At 41.4% G+C, this 25,117-nt stretch overlaps 4 protein-coding genes across 4 annotated transcripts; all 4 read right to left on the bottom strand.

The window, feature by feature from the left end:
- Positions 1-502: 502 nt before the first annotated feature.
- Positions 503-1,498, bottom strand: LOC141797817 (trace amine-associated receptor 1-like). Its single transcript, XM_074679502.1, has one exon. It carries the CDS (start codon positions 1,496-1,498, stop codon positions 503-505), a length of 996 nt encoding a protein of 331 aa, XP_074535603.1.
- Positions 1,499-6,621: 5,123 nt separating this feature from the next.
- On the bottom strand, positions 6,622-7,617 carry LOC141797816 (trace amine-associated receptor 1-like). Its single transcript, XM_074679501.1, has one exon. It carries the CDS (start codon positions 7,615-7,617, stop codon positions 6,622-6,624), a length of 996 nt encoding a protein of 331 aa, XP_074535602.1.
- A 5,164-nt stretch (positions 7,618-12,781) lies between these two features.
- Positions 12,782-13,777, bottom strand: LOC141797815 (trace amine-associated receptor 4-like). The gene is made up of 2 exons (XM_074679500.1): positions 13,276-13,777; positions 12,782-13,245 (listed from the first exon to the last, which is right to left on the bottom strand). The coding sequence occupies exons 1-2, from the start codon at positions 13,775-13,777 to the stop codon at positions 12,782-12,784; spliced, it is 966 nt and encodes a 321-aa protein (XP_074535601.1).
- A 5,703-nt stretch (positions 13,778-19,480) lies between these two features.
- LOC141797814 (trace amine-associated receptor 1-like) lies at positions 19,481-22,581 on the bottom strand. The gene is made up of 2 exons (XM_074679499.1): positions 22,522-22,581; positions 19,481-20,476 (listed from the first exon to the last, which is right to left on the bottom strand). Exons 1-2 carry the CDS (start codon positions 22,579-22,581, stop codon positions 19,481-19,483), a joined length of 1,056 nt encoding a protein of 351 aa, XP_074535600.1.
- Positions 22,582-25,117: the final 2,536 nt, after the last annotated feature.

Genomic DNA, 25,117 nt, shown 5'->3' with positions numbered 1-25,117 from the left:
GTGCTAGAGCTGGAAGAAAACAGCTTTGGCTGGTCTTTAGGTAACTGACCTCTACAGTAACATACATTTATGTTCTGTTATATATCTATGGTGCTCATCATCTATCAGGAGCTTATAAAGTGGACACTCTTAAAGAAGAGATGTTTCATTGCTCTGGAGTTTTTTTCTTTGTCAGAAGTTATATTTTTAAAATAAAGATTAAAAAAGCATTCGTTTTTGCGATGTTTACGACACTTCTCTTCTTCATACCCATCTGCAGCCCAACATCCTCAGGTGATCTGACCTGACACACTGAAATACTTCAGCTTGGCTGGAATACTTTCAAATTGGGGGAGGAAAGTAGGGTCACTCTCTTCTATGATCAAGAGATGATGGATTGTGTCAGTTAAGGTGAAACACATTTCCAAGAGACTCTCAGAGGCCATCTCAATTTTTTTCTGGGCCAGGGAAACTGCTTTGAAAGTGGACAAAATTCATATTGACATTAGTCAATTCATTCACTTTATTCAGAGAAAAGTGTTGTCTCTGAGGTGTCAGATTTAAACACATTACCTGAGATCAACAAGTGGAAAGCCTTTCTGAACCAGCTGTAAAAAAATGCATATATGATGGGGTTCACTGTAGAGTTAAAGTATCCCAGCCACACCAGTGTTTCAAACAGTTCAGGAGGGATAGAATAACCAATGAAAGGATCGATGACGTTACAGACAAAGAAAGGAGTCCAGAAAGAAAGAAAGGCTCCCATGACTATAGCCAGAGTTTTAGTGGCTTTAGTCTGGCTTGTGTTTGATGGTTTGACTGAGCTCACACAGCCTGCTCTCTGGATGCTTCGAAACTGTTTCTGAGCCACTAGCAAAATTTTCAGATACACACCAAGCATGATCACTCCTGGCAGGTAAAAGGAGATCAGGGATGAGATTGTACTCGACAGTCCACCCTGAAATAAAACACAGCCTCCCTCACAGGCTACATGCTTGTAATAAATTTCTTCAACACCAAGAATATTTAACTTAGAGAAAACCATCCCAAAGCCGATAAAAACTGAAACACCCCAACTAAAAAGAACTATGAGCAGCACCGTGTTGGCAGAGACTTTGTTTTTGTATGATAGGGGTTGGCAGACTGCGTAGTAACGGTCCACTGAAATAAACGACAGATTCAGGATTGAAGCTGTACACAAAGTGACGTCTGAGCTCAAGTGTATTTGACAGAAGAAGTCACCAAAGTACCAGCAGGTCTCTATGGTTCGAATCATCCCAGGAACCATGACGATAAGCCCTAAGAGCAGGTCAGACACAGCCAGAGAGACTATCAGGTAGTTAGTGGGAGTATGGAGCTGCTTAAAATAAGCCACTGAGACAGTGACCAAGAGGTTTCCACACACTGTCAGGATGACTGTGACTCCCAGAAGGATGTAGAGGGCCACACGCAGGTGTATGGGATAGATGGTCCTAAGGCAGGAAGTGTTACTGGACTCATAGCAGAGCACAGGCTCCATCTAGAACCAGACAGATTCAGACACAGGTCATCGTTAGAAACATTGCAAGGTCGAATCGGTTTTCAGAGTGATGAAGAAGATGGTGCAGGGATGAGCCTGCTCCTGTGTCTTGTTGCTTGTTCTAAGGAGCCTCTTTAGCTTAAGGTCACTTTGATTTTCAGTCATGACAAAAACACTATGAGCACTGAGACATCTGAAGGCTCTGATTTTACAACGTTCTTAAAAATCTCAAATTCATTCAGAAATAGAGTGAAGAAAAGCAGAGGCAGAAATACTAACAGATATTTTGGAAAAAACTCTCACAACAGCTTCTTTAAGGAAAGTCAAGTTAGGATGAAAACAGGTCAAGGGGGGAAAAATCAAGTTCCAGCATTTCAAATATTCTGAAGTTAAACACTTAGTTACTTAGACCGTCCTCACACAGCTTCACTCACACACTTACCTCAACAGATGGACGGTACAGCTACAGAGCTGGCCTCTGACAGATGACTGTAACAGATTCTGATTCTTATGAGCTCTCAGTGACCCTGGTTAGACTTAAACCTTCACCAGGGAACAGAGTTCATCACAGTCCCAGAGGACCCAGCAGGACAGGAAGGCAGGGGTGAACATCCCTGTGCAGGTCAGGATGTTATAGAGATAGAACAACCAAACCAAAAGCTATGAAACACACACACACACACACACACACACACACACACACACACACACACACACACACACACACACACACACACACACACACACACACACACACACACACACACACACACTTCAAACTTTCATTTGAAACATCTGCCTCTTATGATGTGATGAAAAGATTAATATTTTGATCTGATGGAGATTAAACACCTCGCGTGTTCTATCAGGTTTGGATTAAGCTGCCGTTTTTTTTTAGTTTCATATTTGGCCCTTTTTTTCTTCATAGAAAGGAGAGATGAAGACAGACAGGAGATGTACGGAGAGAAAAAAAAGGAGAGTCATGCAGCAAAAGGTCAAGGCTGAGACTTTAACCAGCAGCTGCACCAACAAAGGACTACAGCCTCTGTATCCACACCAATGGTTCCCCAGAGTTCCATATTTAAATAATTTACAGCCAAACCTATCAAAATATGCAAATAATGTCAGAACTTTAGCTGTCCAAACCATCTAAACCAGCATTGGGTTAGGGCGCAGTCTGAATTAAAGAAATAGTTTACATGGAGCCTTTCTCAATACCTTTGTATTTATAGTGGATCATTACTTTGTTTGGCCCATTTGTTGGTCATGGACACCAAACTTTTTTGTGGCTTCAGTGATATTTTTACTACTTTTTCTCCTGTGTTCATCTGGGGATCCTAGATTTAAGCATGACTGCATTGTTTAGATGTGAACTCAGCTGTTAGCAGCCTTTAGCATGTCAATGCTAATTGGTGTAAGGCCTGATGTCTTCCCACAAGGTGAGGAAAAAGAGGTGAAGACGACGAGCTGGTTCACAGGTGTGAGCCAAGAAGTGACGACATCGACCTGTCCTTCCATCCATCGTGATTGGATATGTAAGATCTATCTCCAATAAGATGGATGAGCTAGCCGTGCTAAACCAGCAACAGAGGGAAGACCAGAGGGCAGAGTAGCATCATGATATTCACAGACATGGCTAACAGAGCTAACACCAGACACCAAGGCCACATTGGAAGAGCTTCACCTGCTGTGAGCAGACAGGATCCAGAGACAGAGACTGAACAGACTACTGATGAAGCTCAGTCCTGGACCCTGTGGAGGTGGAGACTGGCTGAACTGGAGAATGATGGACAAGCTGTCATCATCTATTTTCTTGTGGACCTTTTTCCACTTTCTATACACTTTCTTACTTTTGTTTTCTTGATTGCTGCTGTGACTTCTATTTCTTTGTACTTGTTACAATGACAATAAAGTTCTATTCTATTCTATTCGATTCTATTCTTTTCTATTCTATCCTATTCTATTGTATTCTATTCTTTGGGTCAAGTGAAGCCTGAGGACAAACTCCTGTGTCAGGAAGCTAAACCCATCAAAAGGATCAGTTATTAGTCCCTTCATTCAATGAGTGCATATCAAACTCTGGAAAGAAGTAGAGCTAGATGTTTCTATCCTGACACAAAAGCAGGAATACAAACACATATTGTAAATATGGTCAGTTTAAATGCCAGAGTCCTGTCATGGAGACTGGACTGTGAACTGCTCTGTTTTTTTGTTATGTCATCCTGTGTTGACTGTTCTGTGTTAAAGGAAACTTGTAATCCTCTAAAGTTTGACCTGAGTTTGTTTCTGGTGTTGTGACTGATGCAACACAAACCTTCATTAAAGGTGTGAATCCTGGTCTGGTGGGGATCTCGGCAGCCCTCTCTCCTGATGTCTAACACCTGTAGGAGCTGGGGACTCACCCTGGCTGTCTGTCTTCGACATACTGTTTGGGATTTTACCTCATTAGCCTAATGGTGGGCTGGAACCTGTCTTTATTTTTAATTTCATCCCTAGTCTGAACCCTTCTGGACCAGGAAGTTCATTATCTCAAATACTTTGGAGACAGGCTTTAACTTTCTACTAATGATGGATGAAGCTGTCATCAAAAAAACAAAGTGGCCCTTTGGGTTTGGTTGGCCTTAGGGGTCTCTTGGTTCAGTTGCGGGCCTGGTGAGATCTGCTGGACTATGACTGTCTGTTACATCACCCAGAGTGAAACACAGCAAGTTGTGTTCTGAAAAAGTTTATGAACATCCCACAGCTCAGATCTGGAAGAGGCACAGGAGGCCATGGTTTAGGAGTGACACTTGGAGGGGTTAGGAACTTTTATCCAGGTCAGTTAAGCTGGACTTGTCCCCAAAGTGGGATTTTAAGCTGTCACATTGGCCCTCATTTATCAATCTTACGTGGGAATTGGTACAGATCTGTGTGTAAAAACAAGCTTGCAGCAATGTTCACGCGTGATTTATGAAACGTGCGTATCAGGGCCTATAACGACGTACGCCTGATCAGCTGTTGATAAATGTGGCAGCTGAAGACAATCATAATTTACATAACAAGCCCCTAAATATTCAAGGTTCAGCTGGCTGAACCCATAGGATTTACGACATGGAGGAAAATGGGGGGAAATCAGCTGACAGCTGGCATTGCTCTTTCATAGCAAAGTATTTTATGGATTGGCGGAAGAAAAGTGTAATGTTAGAAACATTCTTGGTGACATATCTAATTCAACATTCTAAATATTAATCTAAGAACATCAGTTTGTATTTCTGAAAATGTTTTGCCCTCATATGATCTAATAATTCTCCTCCACAGACGGATTTCCTTCGCCACACCCCGCTCCCGACCGACATGAAAATTGCGTACACAAACTCAGACCTGGCGTTTGAACATACCCGACGCCCACGTTCAGATTGATAAATGCCGATCTGTGCGTGGAAAGAAGTGTACACCCATTTTTCAGCCGTACACACGTTTGATAAATGAGGGCCATCGACTCTAGCATCACAGGAAGTAACAGAACTCCAGAGTGCGACCATTGAAATTGACTTATTTTCGCAAAAACACAGCAGCTCTGCACACAACAGTGCTTAAACAGGGAATACTCAATATACTGAATCACACCCTTACTCATGCGTTCGCTGCCCACTGGATCTCCAGCTGTAACATGACGGATAGCGATGGAAAAATAACAGTTGTTTTCAGTGTACTGAATTATTACAATCAGTTCAGTAAAATGATTTGCTCAAAAGATTTGTTCACTAATCATTCAGTATACTTTTCCGCAGCAAGTCAGAATTTAACAAGCTGAAACACAGTTCTGTGCGAACGGCTAATGAACTTAGAGGGATAAAGAAACAGTTTGTATCGAGGAATAGTTCTGTTTACTACGTTCAATACACAGATCACTCACTGACTGGCTGACTGAGAGAGTGTCAGAAAGCTGTGTGTAAATGCCATTCAGGAGGACGCATCCCCTTTTGCAGTCACAGTGTGGCCTTATGCTGGATCAGCAACCATTTCTATCTGCTTGCTCTCTCTGACCAAGTCCGCAAGTGTAGTGTAAATTATCTTAAAGTATTCCACGGTAACGTTTCTAATCCAAGCGCTGGATTACATCATTCATACCATTAAAGCTAAAGTGGTGAATATTTTTTGTTTTTGCCCATTTATGTATTTAAACATATAGCAAAATTAAGCTACAGGGTGATACTTGGGCTACAATAATTTTGTTATTTTAATTAGGCTTATTTGTCTTCTGAAGGCTTGAGATAAACCACTCCAACCTGTTGGTTCACTAAGTACACATCAATGACATGAAAAGAGGGAGGAAGGAGGGCTTGGGTGAGTCTTAGGGTATAGAGAGTGACAGGAGACAAGAAAGAGAGTGCAACTGATGTTGAAAAATGAACAAATCTTCGACACATCACTACTGAGAGGTACCGAGCAATAGGCAGACCATAGATCTGCGTCAGGAGCAGGCATTAAATCTAGTTAGAAAGCTAACAAGTTTTGTTTTATTATGTTCACCAAGCAAGTTAAAGAGAACATAAAGCAAATGTTAGTCGTCTTTTTACTTTTTAAAATATCTTTATTTCACGGAACAAGGTTGGGGTACAAAAAGTTGACACAGTAAACACAAAACCACAAAATGACATAATTGGATGAACACAAACTGCCAAAACATCCTCTAAACCTAAAAGTCAGAGATGATGAGGCTGCTGGAGACTTCAGTTATAACCATTAGATTTAAATTTTGTATTTTTCCTGGGCTGCTCTCTCCCAACAATATAAACAGACATGACAGCAAAGACCACTTTAAGACATTTTTAGAGACTCAAACCTTGAAAGAACAGTTCAGTGGTAGAGTAAGCCTAACATGGGAACTGCTTCATGTCAGGCTGCAGGTGGTCCAGGCTTGTTTTGGCTTTCAGGTAAACCACTGTGCATTTTTAAGCTTAATTGTCTGTTCTTATTCCTGTCATCTCTTTATTCAGGGAAAATGAGTACAGTACTCTGAAAATCATGACTGTCAGAAAAAACACAGACCTAAAAGTTGTTTTGGGCAAAGGGAAAGTTTATCTTGTTAAACTGCTTTGGGAGTGGACTAATTCATAATCTCTTTGGTTAACTTATTCACATTATTCAGTGAAGAGTGTTGTCTCTGAGGTGTCAGATTTAAACACACTACCTGAGATCAACAAGTGAAAAGCCTTTCTGAACCAGCTGTAAAAAAATGCATATATGATGGGGTTCACTGTTGAGTTAAAGTAACACAACCATGCAAGTACTTCAAACAGTTCTGGGGGAACAGAGAAACCAATAAAACTATCGATGATGTTACAGAAAAAGAAAGGAGTCCAGAAAGAAAGAAAAGCTCCCATGACTATAGCCAGAGTTTTAGTGGCTTTAGTCTGGCTTGTGTTTGATGGTTTGACTGAGCCCAAATGGCCCGCCTCTTGGATGCTTCGAAACTGTTTCAGAGCCACCAGCAAAATCTTCAGATACACACTGAGCAGGATCACTGCTGGTAGGTAAAAAGAAATCAGGGATGAGATTACACTTGAAGGTCCACCCTGAAATAAAACACAGCCTCCCTCACAGGCTACATACTTAAAATAAAAATCTTCAACACCAAGAATATTTAACTTAGAGAAAATCATCCCAAAGCCAATAAAGACTGAAATACCCCAACTGACAGCAATCATAATCAGCACAGTATAATCAGTCACTTTTCTTCTGTAATGCAGGGGTTGGCAGACGGCATAGTAACGGTCAATGGAAATGCATAATAAGTTCAGGATTGAAGCTGTACACAAAGTGACGTCTGAGCTCAAGTGTATTTGACAGAAGAAGTCACCAAAGTACCAGCACGTCTCTATGGTTCGAACCATTGCAGGAAACATGACCAAAATTGCTAAGAGCAGGTCAGACACAGCCAGAGAGGCTATCAGGTAGTTAGTGGGAGTATGGAGCTGCTTAAAATAAGCCACTGAGACAGTGACCAAGAGGTTTTCACACAGCGTCAGGATGACTGTGACCCCCAGAAGGATGTAGAGGGCCACACGCAGGTGTATGGGATAGATGGTCCTCAGGCAGGAAGTGTTACTGGACTCATAGCAGAGCACAGGCTCCATCTGAAGAGGGAGGAGGATAAAAAAGAATCAGGAATCGGATGAAACACAAGACACAGCTTCTTCAGCTCAATATACGTCTTTCCTTGCTCTCTATCCCACCTGGTCTGAAATAAATTTCTCCAGCAGTGCTTCTCAGCTTTTCATGCTCATTGACAGTAAACTTTGTGACCATATGAAAATGTTGGCCTCAGTGAAACACGGAGAGCAATCACTGGACACACTTTTCAGCTTGGTTTAAAAATTAAGATCGGTCACAACAAAGTATATCACAAGTTTAAGACCTTCTCACATATCCCTTTAAAAAAGACTTTCCTGTAGCTCTTGAAATCATTTTTAGTCCTGCTCACCTTCAGTTACCGGCTGAACAGCATGGCCACTGAACACTTAGCTCTTTACAAGACCAGTTTCAGGGGCTCTGGCCCTCTAAAGCCCTCCTCCAGAGCTTTTCAGAGCAGGCAGAGGTTATATCTTAGATCTTCAGGGAAAGAGGTTGGACAGTTTGTCCCTCTGGACAATACAGTGATGCAATAGTACAGTGAGAAGTCAACATGCCGTTTTCAACTGGTGGCACAGTTTGAAGAAAAGGAACTTTACAAAAGTTAGTCAAAAAAATAGTCCTTCATAGTCTCTACTGGAAAGACTTGCTGCACTACAGTGGCTGGAGCTACACTGTCCATTGTACATACTATGGACACTGACTACATGCTCATATACTTCAAATGAAAGCTAAGCGGATCTGAATTCTCTGCTCTAAATCTGAAATGTTTGGGGTGAATTCCTTTTCAGCATGAATGTTTTTAAAAGGTTCAAACCTTCAGAGGGTGTACCTGTGGCGTTGTGGCGTTGTGCTGTCTGGGAGCACGTTAGATTCAGTGTGAGCTCTGATGACGGCGGTAAGAAAGTGGAGGATAAAACAGCGACTGAGTGTTGCCAACTTAGGTACTTTGTCGCTACATTTAATGACTTTTCAGACCCCTCTGGCAAGTTTTTCCAAAGACGACAATTCTTGTGACTTTTCTGGAGTTGGGAATCTGAGGTTACAGCATGTTTTGATCTCAATGAGCAGCATGTGTGTGAGTCTCTCCCCTATCCAAAACACAGAAAGTCCTCACTCACAGCAGATGGAATCACGCAAGTGTGTATCTCATTATGGTCACTTCTGCAGGTCCCCAGCTTAGATAAAGGGGAAGGGTTGATGTTTTGACATGAAAAAATTAAAACAAGAATGGACAGAAGAAAGTTGATTTGTAGTTGTAAACTTATTTATGATGTTGTGTTTTACCTGCATTCTGTCTCTCCCACATTATTTCTTTCTCCTGCAGAGTCCATGAAAATTAAATGCAAATGAATTATTCTGCAAATTAGACAGCAGCATCATTTAGTGGCTTTCAGTGACTTCTGGGACAACCAATAGTGACTATCTTACTGAGGAGTTGGCATGTTCAAACTAGCAGTGCTTCACTCAGCTTCAGTGATGTTTGAAACGGGAAATGGCCTTAATCCTTTAGGTTTTTTATGACTATACATGACAGAACTGATTAAAAATAATCTGTTAATAGTGGATTATTTGGGTATGCGATAATCTGTGGTGTTAAAAATACAACGATGTACACCGAACCAAACCAAAAACCATGACCACAAAACCTTGATATGAACTGAACCGTGAATTTAGCAAACCCCTTCATCCCTACTCCATCACACTCTTCAGGTAGAGCATCCTGTCTCTTATTGAGACAACCAAAAGCAAATAAATGATACTTGTTCATGGTAAACTGGATCTTTTTAATCTTAAAGTGCAAATTAATACAAAACCACATCTCTAACAAAGACAAAGAAATCTTAAGTGCTTCAGCATTAGGTTGTAGAGATAGTTTATAGTGGATGTATAGAGATTAAGGGCTCTAATTTTGTGGTGCAGCGCAGGGGGTGCAAGCCTGGTGCACCGTGCGCAGTGCTAATTTCGTGCGGCACACCACCGTGCGCTGCCAATTTGACAATTTGGTGGACCGTCTGTACAGAGATGGGTGTGACTGCGCGCCAGGGGGAGTTGACGGCGCACCAGGGGGAGGTGTCAGCAGATTCATGTTGGCGCAGTGACAATTTCGTGACAAAAAAGTGCTCTGAAAGCTCGCCAGCTCCAATCAGGTCTATCCTCGGCGCAAAGCGGAGCGCACCCTCCGCAGCTGTAATTTGGTGACAGGCGCACATGTGTGAAAATGTCATCAAAGCCTCAGAGGCAGGTTTCCAGAGTGTCAGGCACATTTTAACGCAATTAACAATCACAGTAATCACTATTTAATGTAAATATCTGAACCAGCATATACATTTGTATCCATATTAATTGTCCTGTCACATCTGATGTCAGATTAAAGCCGTTTGTCATAATGGAAAGTTAACCTGACGGCAGCTGGAAGTTTGATGCACATCTTACAATTAAACAATAAACAGCCTTAACATCTGATACTGAGTATATATCTGGTTCTCTTATTTCATTTAATTCAAAGAAAAGAGGGAGAGAAAAGATGAAGTAAAAAGAGACAAAATAAATGTTTGTCATTCAGGATTTACCCGTGATTTCCCATATTTCTCTGTTTTAGTCTTTATTTTTAACGTGATCTAAAAAGATGGAGTACATTATTGTAAGGAGGATGAGGTGGAGACACTGGGAGAGTATACAGTATTTCACCAAAGGTTCTGCTATTTGGAGATGACAAACCAGGAGTGCAGGTGGATCAAAAGTATTCTGAATGGATAAGCCAGCTGTGTAACTGTCTCTTCATTTTTTGCTCCTATTAATGACAAAGGAAGAGATTAAATCTGTCCCGGGACCTGGCCCAAACGGTGACGTGCTTCGTATCCACCGATGCGCCCCGCTGTCCATTCTCCTGCTGCAGGGACAGCGGCTCAGACTGTCTCTGCTACCAGCACTGTTTCCACGGTGCTGGGGATCAGTCAGACCAATCAGACGCTGCGCCTCGGCTGCAGGGCATTTAATGGCGAGGAGAGGCGCTCATTTGATTGGTGAAAACAGTGCTCGGTTGTGTTAAACCCACTCACGGCTTTTCTCCTCCCTCTCTGCCATTTGCGCAGAGGGAGGCGTGGACACGCAGCTCTGCGCTCCTCTGCGCTCCTCTGCGCCTCTCTTGGCACTGCAGGAAACTTGCAAAGTGCGCTGGTCACGCCCTGTCCGCACGGCGAAAGCGCCTGGTCTACGAAATTAGAGCCCTTAGTGTTGGTGAAAGATAATCATGTGTGGATGATAAAGCATTCATCAACAGTCTGTGCTTCAGTGAAAGGGGGCCCCAAAATGAAATTTGCTTAGGGACTCCTAATAGCTTTGGCCGGCTCTGTGTTACCACATAATGCTAATTTATCTAAGAATAGTATTATAACATCTGTTGGGAGGCTGCAAGGATGACGCCGACTTATAATACAACACTGTATTACACTGGTCACTGTCGGCTGTGACCATGCCAACTAACAAGCTGGAGAAAAAGAGAAAAATTGAAAATGCATGGCTCGTCACAGTCTAATGCTGCGTTTCATTTGTGCTTGGATCTGGGGAGTCAGGAGTGGGCATGACGTCATCCACGAGTTCAGCGTTCCAGTTGCCAAGTCAGACAAACTTGCCACGACAGCAGTCGCATTGAATAACACTATGTATACAGCTGATTTATTGCGACAAACACTGGTCAGAAATTCTAAGATTAAACAATACAACGGGAGCTAAATGACTGTTTACCCCCGAACTCTGAATTTCCTACGGGGCATTTAGGGGTGGTGAGGGTGCTCCAACTTTTTAGTCGGAGATTCTGACCTAGGGGGGTGTTAGCTGGGTGTTCCCACTCTGAACTCGAAAATTCTGACTTCCGAGTACAAATGGAACGCAGCATAACCTGAAGAGTCTCCTGCATCTGTTGGGTCTCTCTTAACTCTCTCTATCCCTCTCTCTCTCTCACACACGCACACACACACACACACACACACACACGCACGCACGCACGCACACACACACACGCACACATGCACGCACACAACTCCGCCCCTCCCTCCTGCTGCACTCTCACTCACAGCCTTTCCTGTTGTCTTCACTGACTTAACACTGTGGGAACAATGAACATCCACACTCACACATAACAAATAGCAGAGCTGTTACAGTACACTGTGACGCCACACAACTGTGAACCTCTCTGTCTATTGCCCCTCAGCAGCAGCAGCAGCAGTTCTACAGGAAAACTGATAAAAGTTTGCTGAACTTTACATAGCTTGCAGGAAGTTTTCACAATAGTCAGGTTGTTGACATTGCATTTGTCCAAAATCTGCTTAGTCTGATCGACTAAAAATTAACGAAGACTAAAAGACTTAAGACTAGACTAAGACTAAAACTCTCATGGTATTGAATCAACTCTAACAAAACTAAGATTTAAAGGTTTCAGATGACTAAAATATGACAGAAACTGAATATAGTGTTATTCAAAAGAGTAAAACTAAATCAGAATTTGCTGTCAAAGTTAACACTGGTCTACATGTTTTTGTAAAGGGTTTTGACATTATGTTAGTTTGGTACTTTATATGTAGGCTTCAGTTAATGAATGGCACAATCTCACATTACAGACACTGATCAATGAGCAGCTGACACAGGACAGGCAGTGAAGGATAGCTGGATTAAAAGACCACAGATCTGCATCAGGACCAAATATCTCTGATTGTGCACAAAATGTGCCAAAACACCCTCTTAACCTGAAAGTCAGAGATGATGAGGCTGTAGGAGACTTCATTTTAATTCGTTAACTTCAATTGTTGGTGTTTTCCAGGGCTGCTCTCTCAAAAACTATAACAGACAGACTGCAAATACTACTTGAGGGCCTTTTTAGGGGTTCAAGCCTTGAAAAGATAAGGCTATGGAAAAGTAAGCCTAACATGGAACTGCCTCATGTCAGGCTGTTGTTGGTCCAGGCTTGTTTTGGCCTATAGAAATATAAATAAATGAAACTTATGGTCCAGTGTGACTTATAAATGTTGCTTTCGTCTTCATGACGCATTTTTTGACTTATACGACTTGACCATAGTCCAGAAAGTAGCCTACTTTGTTTATTACTGAAAAATAACTGTTGTAAATATATATATATTGCAGGCTCAAATATCTGTTATTCCAGTCATTACATTATTCAGTGAAGAGTGTTGTCTCTGAAATGTCAGATTTAAACACATTACCTGAGATCAACAAGTGAAAAGCCTTTCTGAACCAGCTGTAAAAAAATGCATATATGATGGGGTTCACTGTAGAGTTAAAGTAACACAACCATGCAAGTACTTCAAACAGTTCAGGAGGGACAGAATAACCGATGAAAGGATCAATAATAAAACAAATGAAGAAAGGAGTCCAGAAAGAAAGAAAGGCTCCCATGACTATAGCCAGAGTTTTAGTGGCTTTAGTCTGGCTTGTGTTTGATGGTTTGACTGAGCTCACACAGCCTGCTCTCTGGATGCTTCGAAACTGTTTCTGAGCCACCAGCAAAATCTTCAGATACACACTGAGCAGGATCACTGCTGGTAGGTAAAAGGCTACTAGAGATGAGACTGTGCTGGACAGTGCACCCTGAAATAAAACACAGCCTCCCTCACAGGCTACATGCTTAAAATAAAAATCTTCAACACCAAGAATATTTAACTTACTGAAAATCATCCCAAAGCCAATAAAGACTGAAACACTCCAACTCACAGCAATCATAATCCCCACTGTATAATCAGTCACTTTTCTTCTGTAATGCAGGGGTTGGCAGACAGCATAGTAACGGTCAATGGAAATGCATAATAAGTTCAGGATTGAAGCTGTACACAAAGTGACGTCTGAGCTCAAGTGTATTTGACAGAAGAAGTCACCAAAGTACCAGCAGGTCTCTATGGTTCGAACCATTGCAGGAAACATGACCAAAATTGCTAAGAGCAGGTCAGACACAGCCAGAGAGACTATCAGGTAGTTAGTGGGAGTATGGAGCTGCTTAAAATAAGCCACTGAGACAGTGACCAAGAGGTTTCCACACACTGTCAGGATGACTGTGACCCCCAGAAGGATGTAGAGGGCCACACGCAGGTGTATGGGATAGATGGTCCTCAGGCAGGAAGTGTTACTGGACTCATAGCAGAGCACAGGCTCCATCTGAAGAGGGAGGAGGATAAAAAAGAATCAGGAATCGGATGAAACACAAGACACAGCTTCTTCAACTCAATATACATCTCTGGCTCTCTATCCCCCCTGGACTGAAATAAATCTCTCCAGCAGTGCTTCTCAGCTTTTCATGCTCATTGACAGTTAACTTTGTGACCATATGAAAATGTTAACCTCAGTTAAACACAGAGCACAATCACTGGACACACTTTTCAGCTTGGTTTTAAACTAGAACATCAGCCACAACAAAGTCTACCACTGGTTTAAGACCTTCTCACATTTTCCTTTAAAAAAGACTTTCCTGTAGCTCTTGAAATCATTTTTAGTCCTGCTCACCTTCAGTTACCGGCTGAACAGCATGGCCACTGAACACTTAGCTCTTTACAAGACCAGTTTCAGGGGCTCTGGCCCTCTAAAGCCCTCCTCCAGAGCTTTTCAGAGCAGGCAGAGGTTATATCTTAGATCTTCAGGGAAAGAAGTTGGACAGTTAGTCCCTCTGGACAATACAATGATGCAATAGTACAGTAAGAAGTCAACATCCCGTTTTCAACTGGTGGCACAGTTTGAAGAAACTTTATAAAAGTTAGTCTTAACAATAGCCTGCTAAAAAAGGATGTCCCCACAAAACTTCTTTCCCTGGCGACTGGCTGCAGTCCAGGTCAAAACTGTATATAAATATCTAACCCAACTCCAAACCCAAGGAACTCATTTGTAAGGAAACCCAATATGTGATCAAGACTGCCAGAACCAACTCAGCACCAGGATAGTGTACCTCACCTGGTGAACAAGATGTTATCCAAGCTCACATATTGTCTGTGGAAGACCACAGAGCTGTCTGGAGGAGGGGAAAGGCGCAACATTAGCAGGCCACCAAAAGGAGAGAAGTCAACCAGCATTGATAAGATTAGGACCATCTCCCTGCTCAATGCCAGGAAAAAGATATACTTATTAACCTTTATTTAACCAGGTAGAGAAGCCATTGAGATCAAGATCTCTTTAGCAAGGGTGACCTAGCCAAGAGGTCAGCAGCACACGTCAATATATAAACACATTACAATAATGCAAGATTAATTTAAAACTGACAATACTTGGAGATACTTTTTGCAAGCAAAGTCAGACAGGTTTAAAAACTGTTTTTTCCCCATAGCCATACGGACATTAAATCAGTCACTTGAATAACTGTAACCATATTTGTGTGTATCTGTATCTGTATTGTGTTGTGTGTGTGTGTGTTGTAATGTGACTGACACTGAAATGTCGAGCATGAAGTGCTGTACCGAAGACAAATTCCACCAACCCTGTTGTGTGGCCGTTAATAAATAAATGAATGAATGAATGAATGAATAAAACATTGAAGGTTAATTGCCAAAGTAACTCGCGAAAACAAATTTAAATAAATATATATATATATATATATATATATATATATATATATATATATATATATATATATATATATATATATATATATATATATATATATATATATATGTGTGTGTGTGTGTGTGTGTGTGTGTGTGTGTGTGTGTGTGTGTGTGTGTGTTAAAGGATATAATTAAAAACAAAGTGCTTTAGAAGAAAAAGTGTTAAAAGGTGACTCACAAAACAGGTTCATAAACACAGGCACTGGTCCATGGTCTTTTGTCTGACATTAAGCATGAAACGAAAGGCTCCAGGAGAAATGAGTTCAGACAGATTAAAGTCTGTCTGTAGAGCATTCCATGCAGAGGGGGCAGCAAAGCTAAAGGCTTTTTTTACCCAATTCAGTCCAGACATGAGGAACAAACAGACGAACGATGCCTTGAGAGCGCAAGGCTTAAAGGCTCCCAATTCTTTGAAGAAGAGAGCAAAGATAAGAAGGAACCAGTCCAAGAAGGGCCTTGTAGATGAGAATCATCCAGTGCATATACCTGTGAGCACACAAGGAAGGCCAACCGGACAAAGCATAGAGCTCACAATGACGGGTAAGATTACTACAACCGGTAATGAACCTCAAAGCACAATGATAGACGACATTCAAAGACTGTAAGCATTTACCTGAAGCAGACATGTAGAGAACATCCCCGTAATCCAGTATTGGTAAAAATGTTGTGAATACAAGCATTTTAAGAGCCCTGAGTGAAAAGCAGGACTTTTTTCTACAAAAGAACCCTACTTTCACCCCTTTCTCTTGTATGAGAACACCATCAGTTTGGATTTATCTGCATTTAAAACCAATTTGAGTTTTTGCAGCCAGGACTGAAACAGATTCAAAGCAGATTGCAGGTACTCAAAAGCCTGGATAAGAGAGTCAGAACAACAATAAATTACAGCATCATCTGCATAAAGATGATAAGAGGCGTTTGACAAGTTGACACACAGGCTGTTGAAGTAAACAGAAAATAAAATAGGTCCTAAGACCGAACCCTGGGGCGCACCTTTTGAGTTGCTTTATGATGACGTAGGCAGGCCATGCTTGTTGTTTTTCAACGTGATGATGTATGTACAAAATGCAATTGTGCTTGAGTTTGGCTCATGGCACTTGGGGTTGGCCAATTGTCCATGAGAACAAAACGGTACAGATGGCCAGTGTGACCACGACATGAACCCTGAAACACCATCTAGCTAAGGAAGAAGAACTCTGGGGCGCATACGCTAGTCTAAAGTTGGTAACTTCTTAGCCACACCTAGGTAGTGTGGGTGGTTGCTGAGTCATTCTGCAGCACCACTGACTACAGGGATCATTACTCTTTAAGTCTGTATTAAGGACAGTACCATATTTGTGATTAAATATAAGTTTTGTTTAACGAGACGAGTGGTGCCTTCTCAGCTTGCAGTAATCTCTTTTTGTTATTATACACTGATTATACATAGGGGAGACTGGGTATGGTTGTAGCACATTTTGCTTTAGCACCTCTAACTCACTGAGTTTTTGAGTCAAAGTTCTCAAACTTCAATGCAAAGTACCCTTTTTTTTTACTACAAATGGCACTAGTTTAAAGCTCTGAAAGAATACCACAGACTTTACCAGAGGATGTTAAATACATAGTGGTCCTTTGTAACAACCATCCCTACTAATGGAGTGGGTTGTAACACATGCTGGAGGAAGTTGTAACAGTTAGAAAAAATGATCAAAATCCGAGGTCATGTGCCTCAAAAAGAGGTTTACTGAAATGGAACGATCAGAGGAATGTTTCTCTCTGTGACTGACCATAGCTCACTTCCTGTTTGACTCAAGAGTTCATCCTTAACAGTGTGTATGCTTAAATGCTTCAATGTAGCTTTGTAAAGAACATGTAGGTCTAACAAAAAACAATGTGTGTGTGTGTGTGTGTGTGTGTGTGTGTGTGTGTGTGTGTGTGTGTGTATTTATAATCGAAGTCACAATAGTGGCAAATGGTTGTTTGTAACACGGGAGTGGTGTGTTTTATTTATTTTCTTTTTTGAGGTGCAAAATCTCCTGTACCTCAAAGAAAACCTTGCTGCTGCTTCAGTAGCCTACACTGGGATATCACAGGACCCTCAGCTCCTGCGGTGGATTGTTGTAACATGGCAGATCCCATGTGCCTTCATAACTGATGTGACTGACATACTATTCTTTGTGACTTAATGAGATGCTTTTCTTAAAAAAAATTGCAGGCACACCTCTGTCAACCCTTTTTATTTTACTACCTGGGCAGTGTTAAACATTATTAAACCCAAGACAATGTTCTTAGTTGTCCATAAGGACATGTGATGATTTTTAGAGATGTGCAACAACCCAACCCACCCCTGTCAGCCAGTGTTTAGCTAGCTGTATAAGCAAAGTGGATTGAATTTAGCATGGGAAAAATGCATCACATTTTGCCTGAGAAACTACAGTTGATTCTAATGTAAGTCAAATGGTTTTATCTGGTATAGTAATTAACAAAATATTGTCTTTGTCAAAAAGTTTACTCTCTTACCTCAAAATCATTTTTTTCTTTTTAGAAAAAAAAAAAAAAAAAAAAAAAATATATATATATATATATATATATATATATATATATATATATATATATATATATATATATATATATATATATATATATATATATACTTTTGTGCTCACCAGCCACTGTGTCTAGTGGTTCCCCAGAGTTACTAGCCGCAATTCTGTTGTTGATAATTATGTTTAATATGATTAAAGCGGATGATGACACGGTAAAGTTTATTTGAAATAGATTTACAACCTTTTTAAATGTAAATGACCCCTGTGCACACTCAAATAAAGACTACATAAATCAGGTATTCAGCTCTGAAACGGTTCTGCCCCTTAAATATGAAAAATATGCAACTATTGAAACAAAGAAATATAAGGAGAAGTTTATTATTGCATTCAATTGAAGTTTTGAAGGTTGAAGATTACTTGAAAAATTAAAAACTAAACTGAAAAATCAAGCTAGGAACACTATCTGCTCAAATATTTATTTACAACAGTTACTTTTCAGTAATAAACAAAGTAGGCTACCATACTTTCTGGACTATGGTGAAGTCGTATAAGTCAAAAAATGCGTCATGAAGACGAAATCAACATTTATAAGTCACACTGGACCATAAGTTTCATTTATTTAGAATGATTTGTTTTTCTGTTTACATTATTTCCAGAGTGAATTTTTTAAAATTTAACTTAGATAAATGTTTGTATATTAGGAGGTTTAAATATTGTTACTCCAGCTCCTCATATTTGTAACCAGTTTCTCGTCTCCAGGTGCGCTCCCCTTTTCTCCTCTCCTCTCTCCCTCCACTGCTCTAGGTGAGTGTTGCTGGTGAGATGGTGCAGTGTGTCGTTCAATGAGCTCCATCCGATAAATGTCCTAACTTAAAAAAATTACGGGAGTTTCGGCGCTAGTTTGTGACTTAAATCCCGGCATCTGTTTACAATAGAGAGCAAAAAAAAGAAGAGTGAACTTTTAAATCACGTTATCAGGCGCTGAACACCGGGAGCTGTCAAAGAGTCCGAGCAAGAGTCTGTAGATTTGTGCGCATCGGCAACTGTCAGCAGAAGACTTCGCGAATGGACCAATGAGCAAACACTGTGTGCAGGCAGTGCTCTTGGGAGTTGTAGTGTCGCAGATTTATACTGCAACGGGTTTAGTCTTTCAGATGCCATATCAGAAATCTACAATTAAATAATTCAACTCGCCAAGAAGGCTGGTAGGAGTGACAGTGTCACCCGCCACAGCCGAAATTCACCCGCATTTGGCGACTGTTAATGGCAAGCCCTATATTTATATATAGTATATATAATATATCCCCTTGTTTTACAGTCTAAACATAAAGCAGTCGTTAGTCTATCTCTTGTTTTATAAATCATCTTTATTTAATTTAACAAGGTTAGGTATAACAGGTCGTCAAACTAGTAAACAAAATGTCATGAAGAATACAAAATGTGGCAAAAGCATCCTCTAAACCTGAATGTCAGAGATGATGATGATGATGATGATGATGATGAGGCTGTTGAAGACTTTATTTTGAATCATTATCTCCAAATGTCTGTTTTCCTGGGCTGCGCTTTCTCTCTTAACATCAGTAACAGACAGTATAGACTACTTCAGGACATTTTTAAACTCAAACCTTAAAAAAATAAAGCAGTGACAATGTCAGGCTGTGGCTGGTCAAGGCTGGTTTTAGTCATAAAATAGATAATTGTGAACTTTTCAGTCTTAAATATCTGTTCTCATTTCTGCTATTACATTAATTAGTGAAGAGTGTTGTCTCTGAAATGTCAGATTTAAACATATTACCTGAGATCAACAAGTGAAAAGCCTTTCTGAACCAGCTATAAAAAAATGCATATATGATGGGGTTCACTGTGGAGTTAAAGAAACACAACCATGCAAGTACTTCAAACAGTTCAAGAGGGACAGAATAACCAATAAAAGGATCAATAATAAAACAAATGAAGAAAGGAGTCCAGAAAGAAAGAAAGGCTCCCATGACTATAGCCAGAGTTTTAGTGGCTTTAGTCTGGCTTGTGTTTGATGGTTTGACTGATGGCACACAGCCTGCTCTCTGGATGCTTCGAAACTGTTTCAGAGCCACCAGCAAAATCTTCAGATACACACTGAGCAGGATCACTGCTGGTAGGTAAAAGGATATCAGTGTTGCAATTACTCCTGATGTTCCACTATGAAATAAAACACAGCCTCCTTTACAGGCTACATGCTTATAGTAGAAATCCTCAACACCCAGAAGGTTCAACTCTAGGAAAATCATTCCAACGCCAATAAAAATTGAAATGCTCCAACAAACCACGACCATGATCAGCACCGTGTGACCAGTCATTTTTCTTCTGTAATGCAGGGGTTGGCAGACAGCATAGTAACGGTCAATGGAAATGCATAATAAGTTCAGGATTGAAGCTGTACACAAAGTGATGTCTGAGCTCAAGTGTATTTGACAGAAGAAGTCACCAAAGTACCAGCACGTCTCTATGGTTCGAACCATTGCAGGAAACATGACCAAAATCGCTAAGAGCAGGTCAGACACAGCCAGAGAGACTATCAGGTAGTTAGTGGGAGTATGGAGCTGTTTAAAATAAGCCACTGAGACAGTGACCAAGAGGTTTCCACACAGCGTCAGGATGATTATGAGCACAAAAAGGATGTAGAGGGCCACACGCAGGTGTATGGGATAGATGGTCCTCAGGCAGGAAGTGTTACTGGACTCATAGCAGAGCACAGGCTCCATCTGAAGAGGGAGGAGGATAAAAAAGAATCAGGAACAGGATGAAACACAGAACACAGCTCAGTATCCATCTCTGGCTCTCTGGCTCCCTCCTGGGCTGAGATCAGTCCGTCCAGCAGTGCTGCTCAGCTTTTCATGCTCATTTAGAATTAGATTCCCTCATTGTCACTTTACAAGTACAGCAAAATTTAAGCAGATATGGATTTATATTTTATATCCAAAATGAACAATAGGAATATAATATCGAGAATTGATATAAAAAACTACACAACAACACAACTTTTACAATTCACAGTAAACTTAGCTCTTAAAATCATTTTCAGTCTCATTTACCATAAGCTGAACAGCATGGCCAGCAAACACTTAGCTCATTGCAAGACCAGTTTCAGGGGCTGTGGCCCCCTGAAGCTTGACTGCAAAGCTCCTTAGTGCAGACAGAGGTTAAATCTTCTATCTTCAGGAGGGGGAAGTTGGACAGTTTGTCCCTCTGGACACAGTGCAATGATGCAAGAGAAAGAAAGATCATGGAAATACTTCTTACAATCAGTGTGTGTGTGTGTGTGTGTGTGTGTGTGTGTGTGTGTGTGTGTGTGTGTGTGTTAACATATCTGGGTGCATCTTTGCCTTTCAGTATAGAGAGCATAGGATAAATGTGAACACACAAACATGAAATGACATGTCAACCCATCATGTTAATAAGATAAATTACTTAAGCTCATTTAGTCTATTAAATTGCCTGAATGAGGTATATAAGGTATATACCTGATCTATAAGAGACAATGTATTGCTGCTTCAATTTTACCTTCAGTTTAAGTAATGAATGGGGATCTCCAACAAAACAACAGACCATTCTTCCAACAGCTCTCCCTTTTAAGAATGATAAATAAAATAAGGCTGTTAAGTCTGTTTAATAAAATAACAAGGTATGGACCTAATCCATCAGAGGCAAGTCATTGCTGCTTCGATTTTACCTCCATTTCAAGTTTTTAATGAGAAAAAGCCAACTTAACAAACAACTCGTTTGGCAGCTTTCTTTTTGTAGAAAGAATGACTGTTTTTTAAAGCTGATCAGTGGTCAGTGTAGACCCATCCCTGGCCTCTTATGAAAGAGTTGGTGCTTACCAAGCATCAGTTTTGAGCGTCTTGAGCCAGTTCTTTGTCTGTGGAAACATGAAGCATTGCTAAGTTGGGCACTGACCTTGAACTAGCTTCAGCACCAGTTTGGTTGAAAAGGGGTCTAAGTGAGGTCTGTAACATATATACTTTGGCCAAACATCAGGTATTTGTGTTTAAAGAAAGGATAAGTGCTCAATGAACAACCCACCACACTACATCCCAACTGATAAACCACGTGCTACCAGGTGCCTGAAGTCCCCTAAACCCCAAAGCCTGAAGACAGATGGTCAGCTAGAGCCAAAATATCTCTGGGGTGATCAAGTGAGCCCTCTTGGTGTTTCAGTAAGTTAGCCCTATTACACCTCAGAGAAGCTGAACAGTTTGCCCTGATGTCCCAATACCAATACCCACTCTGCTTACTCTCACCGTCCATCATATTCACTTACAGAACTCCCTGATGAACCCAGCCCAGCCAGGACTGTCACATGCAACAGACTCAGGCTCCGTTCATGAGCTCCAGGTTGGTACAACACTGATACCACCTACTCTCAACCTCTAAAGCAAAAGAAGAAGAGTTTGTAGGAAGGAGTTAGAAAGAAGACACAGAAGGCAGAGCTGGCACAAGGGGCCCGTCTAGGTTCAAACTCATCACTGCTGGTCACTCTTTGCTCTGGCTCCTGAGAGGAGAAAAGGAAGAGAAGTGAAGGAAGAGGCATGGAGAGAGATATTGTCTGTCATCTTGGCCCCAAACTTGTAATATTTCTCCTCATCCAGCTCTACTGACCCCAACCGCCCCCTCTGACATTTCCTTAACCCTCTTTCACAAGTTCTGTCTGCTCACTCCCGGTTGTTCCAGTAGAGATAAAGTAGATGGTGCTACAAACCCTCTACATCCCACTGCTACAGGACAAATCCTTGCTTTCCAACCTCACAGTTTGTTCCCCTTCATAAGCCTCCTCCTCTGAGTCCTCCCGTGGTGCTTTCAGCTCCATGTCCTAAACTGTCCTCTGACTGACTGGCCACAAGACTAAAGCAGCGTTTCCACCAAGCCGACCGGTTCGGTTCTTCGCGGTACAGCGCGCATTTTGTGGCGTTTCCACTGACTTATCCTGGAACAGATCCCCAAATAACTTTTTGGGACCCTTTTGTAGGGGGGCCAGGCTGAACCGATCCGCTCTCGGAAGGTGGAGCAACACACTGCAGACCGTTGATTGGTCAAAGGAATCGTCACTTACCTCGACAGCGGCTGCATTTCTCCTGGTGGCACACAGACTTCTCTGAAACAAAGATTGATTGCACTCTGTATCAAAGAGCTACATGCCAATCACAGAGAGGACGGAATGCTGCATGTCTTCCATCTATGCTCTTTGTTTACTGTGTCGCATTATTCTTCTTCATTCGACTTATGTCAAGCCTCAGATTACTGCAACTATTTCCCATGGAGCTACAATTTTACCTTCCAAATGTAACTGCGCCTCAAAGCCATTATCCCCTTAAGCTGTCCTGACCGGGTCTGTTTTAAAAACCTGCTTCCTTTACATTTTTTTTTCATGCACAAACTGGGTTACTCCCTGAGTCCACCTGTCTTCTTCAAATTTTCATCCCGACTGCTGGGCTTAGATACACCTGGTTATGTCACCATGTGCTGTTCTTGGGACAGACTAACTTTACAGCCTGACAGAATAAGCCTTAATGTTTTCATCTGTACACAATGTGGGCCTGAGAGGTTCCCGCTGCCTCTAACATTTCAAGTTCTGTGGTGATGGTAGCACATCAGAGGTTGCCCCCTGTAGGGATCTAATGTGGTTGTCCTCCATACCCCACTGGTCCTTCCAGCTGAGATTCCTTATTTCCACACTCTCTCAGTCTAAAGGTCGAGTCAGTAGAAAATTTTGTTAGTTGTTTAACATAAATTCAGATTGGGCTCGTCCTCCTTGGCTCAGTGCCAGCGGCAGCACACACCCACAGCCTATGCCATGGCTACATGAACACCCTCACTAGCCCAGCAATCACCCGTAATATTGCGCTTCTTTGTGGGAGACTCGAGAGCCATGGACCAGAGTTGGCATGTTAGCACAAGCTAAGCACTGGGTTATTTGTCACATACCTGCTCAGCAGAAAGCCAACTTCAGACATAATTGACATACCTGAGCATTTATCCAGTCTCATGTTCTTATACAGTCTCAGGGTTGATATATATTTATCTGGCAGATAGAAGTATAGCTTCTGTCTCCATCTTATGTCTGTGAGGTCTCTTTGACCTTGTGTAAACTTTCACCCATTCTCCTTGCTCCATTCTCTGATTCAACAATCTAAGACTTTAATAGCACATCTCTCTGAAAACTGACACCAGCTTTGGTTTAACTCAGAAGTGTCAGTAATGTTTTTTGGCCAATTACTCTCAGGTGTTAAGTTTAACTCAACCTCTGTATGGGCGTAGCAATGACTGCTATAAAACTGTTTTGCTCCCAGATATTGAGGCCCATTCTTTTGGTACCAGCACTGTAAACTTTACCTGTGACCAGGATAAATGCTGAACTGAGAAATGAATCCTTTTCTTGTGATCTTTAGGAGTCGTTTGACTAAAGAACTGGGTAGATTTTATATTAATTCTTTGACCTGTGCTGCTCTCCCGGTGCCTGAAAGTGAGTGAAAGTCGAGCCAAGCTTTACCATTGTTTTGGAAAAAGCTTTATCAACTAGGCATTTAATTTCATTTCAGTACACTATCATAGCCGCTTGGGATACCCTCTTCCACTCTCTATCATCAATAATGATTTACTGAGGTAACTATGCCCACTTTCTGCCGAGAAATATCTTGACACAAGTAAAACGTCAACTTACAGGTAGAGGAGGTTGTTAGCATAACCCTTCGAGCAGCTGGATGACTGCAGTAAACATGGATGACATAGGGGCCAGACAGTAGCTAAGGTGCACCAGAAGTAGAAGGTTTATCTTGCATCCCAAACAACAGGCATTAGTTAAGTCAGGTAGCAGCAAGAGCTCTAACTAGCAACACAGATGTGGGTTGACGCCTTAGATACTGAAAGACTGATCGTCTCCCCTAGACTGATCTATATGGGGTGCCTAGCCAAAGACCTCTTTTTTTTAAACAATATATAGAAACACTATTCACCCATGTTTCTATACATTATTCCTATTATTTACAATAACCCCTTCTTAAATGTACCCCATACTCCTAATTTCATTTACAGTAACTACTCATTAAGTCCGAATAGTTACTCCCCTCCAATTATTTACAATTTGGTCTGACCCCAGGAAATTTAACTGGGTGTCAGTTTCTCCGGACTCTTTTGACAGGAGCGCCCTGGAGTGGAGACAACACAAGACAACACAAGACAGACTATAAAACAGCACTCCAGAACTCACACACACTCTTTACCACCACACACACACATTCCCTGCACACATCTCTACCCCATGTGGCGTTCCTTCATTGATTAAGTATTAAACAGTATCACAGAGCTCTCTTTCTTTGTTACAAGGGGGTTGAGGCAGACACAGACAC

This window comes from Halichoeres trimaculatus, unplaced genomic scaffold (assembly GCF_033239565.1).
Source record: "Halichoeres trimaculatus isolate MK-OKI-2021-1 unplaced genomic scaffold, fHalTri1.1 fHalTri1_scaffold_9, whole genome shotgun sequence".
Taxonomy (NCBI): Eukaryota; Metazoa; Chordata; class Actinopteri; order Labriformes; family Labridae; genus Halichoeres; species Halichoeres trimaculatus.
This window is presented reverse-complemented; position numbering and strand designations above follow the sequence as displayed.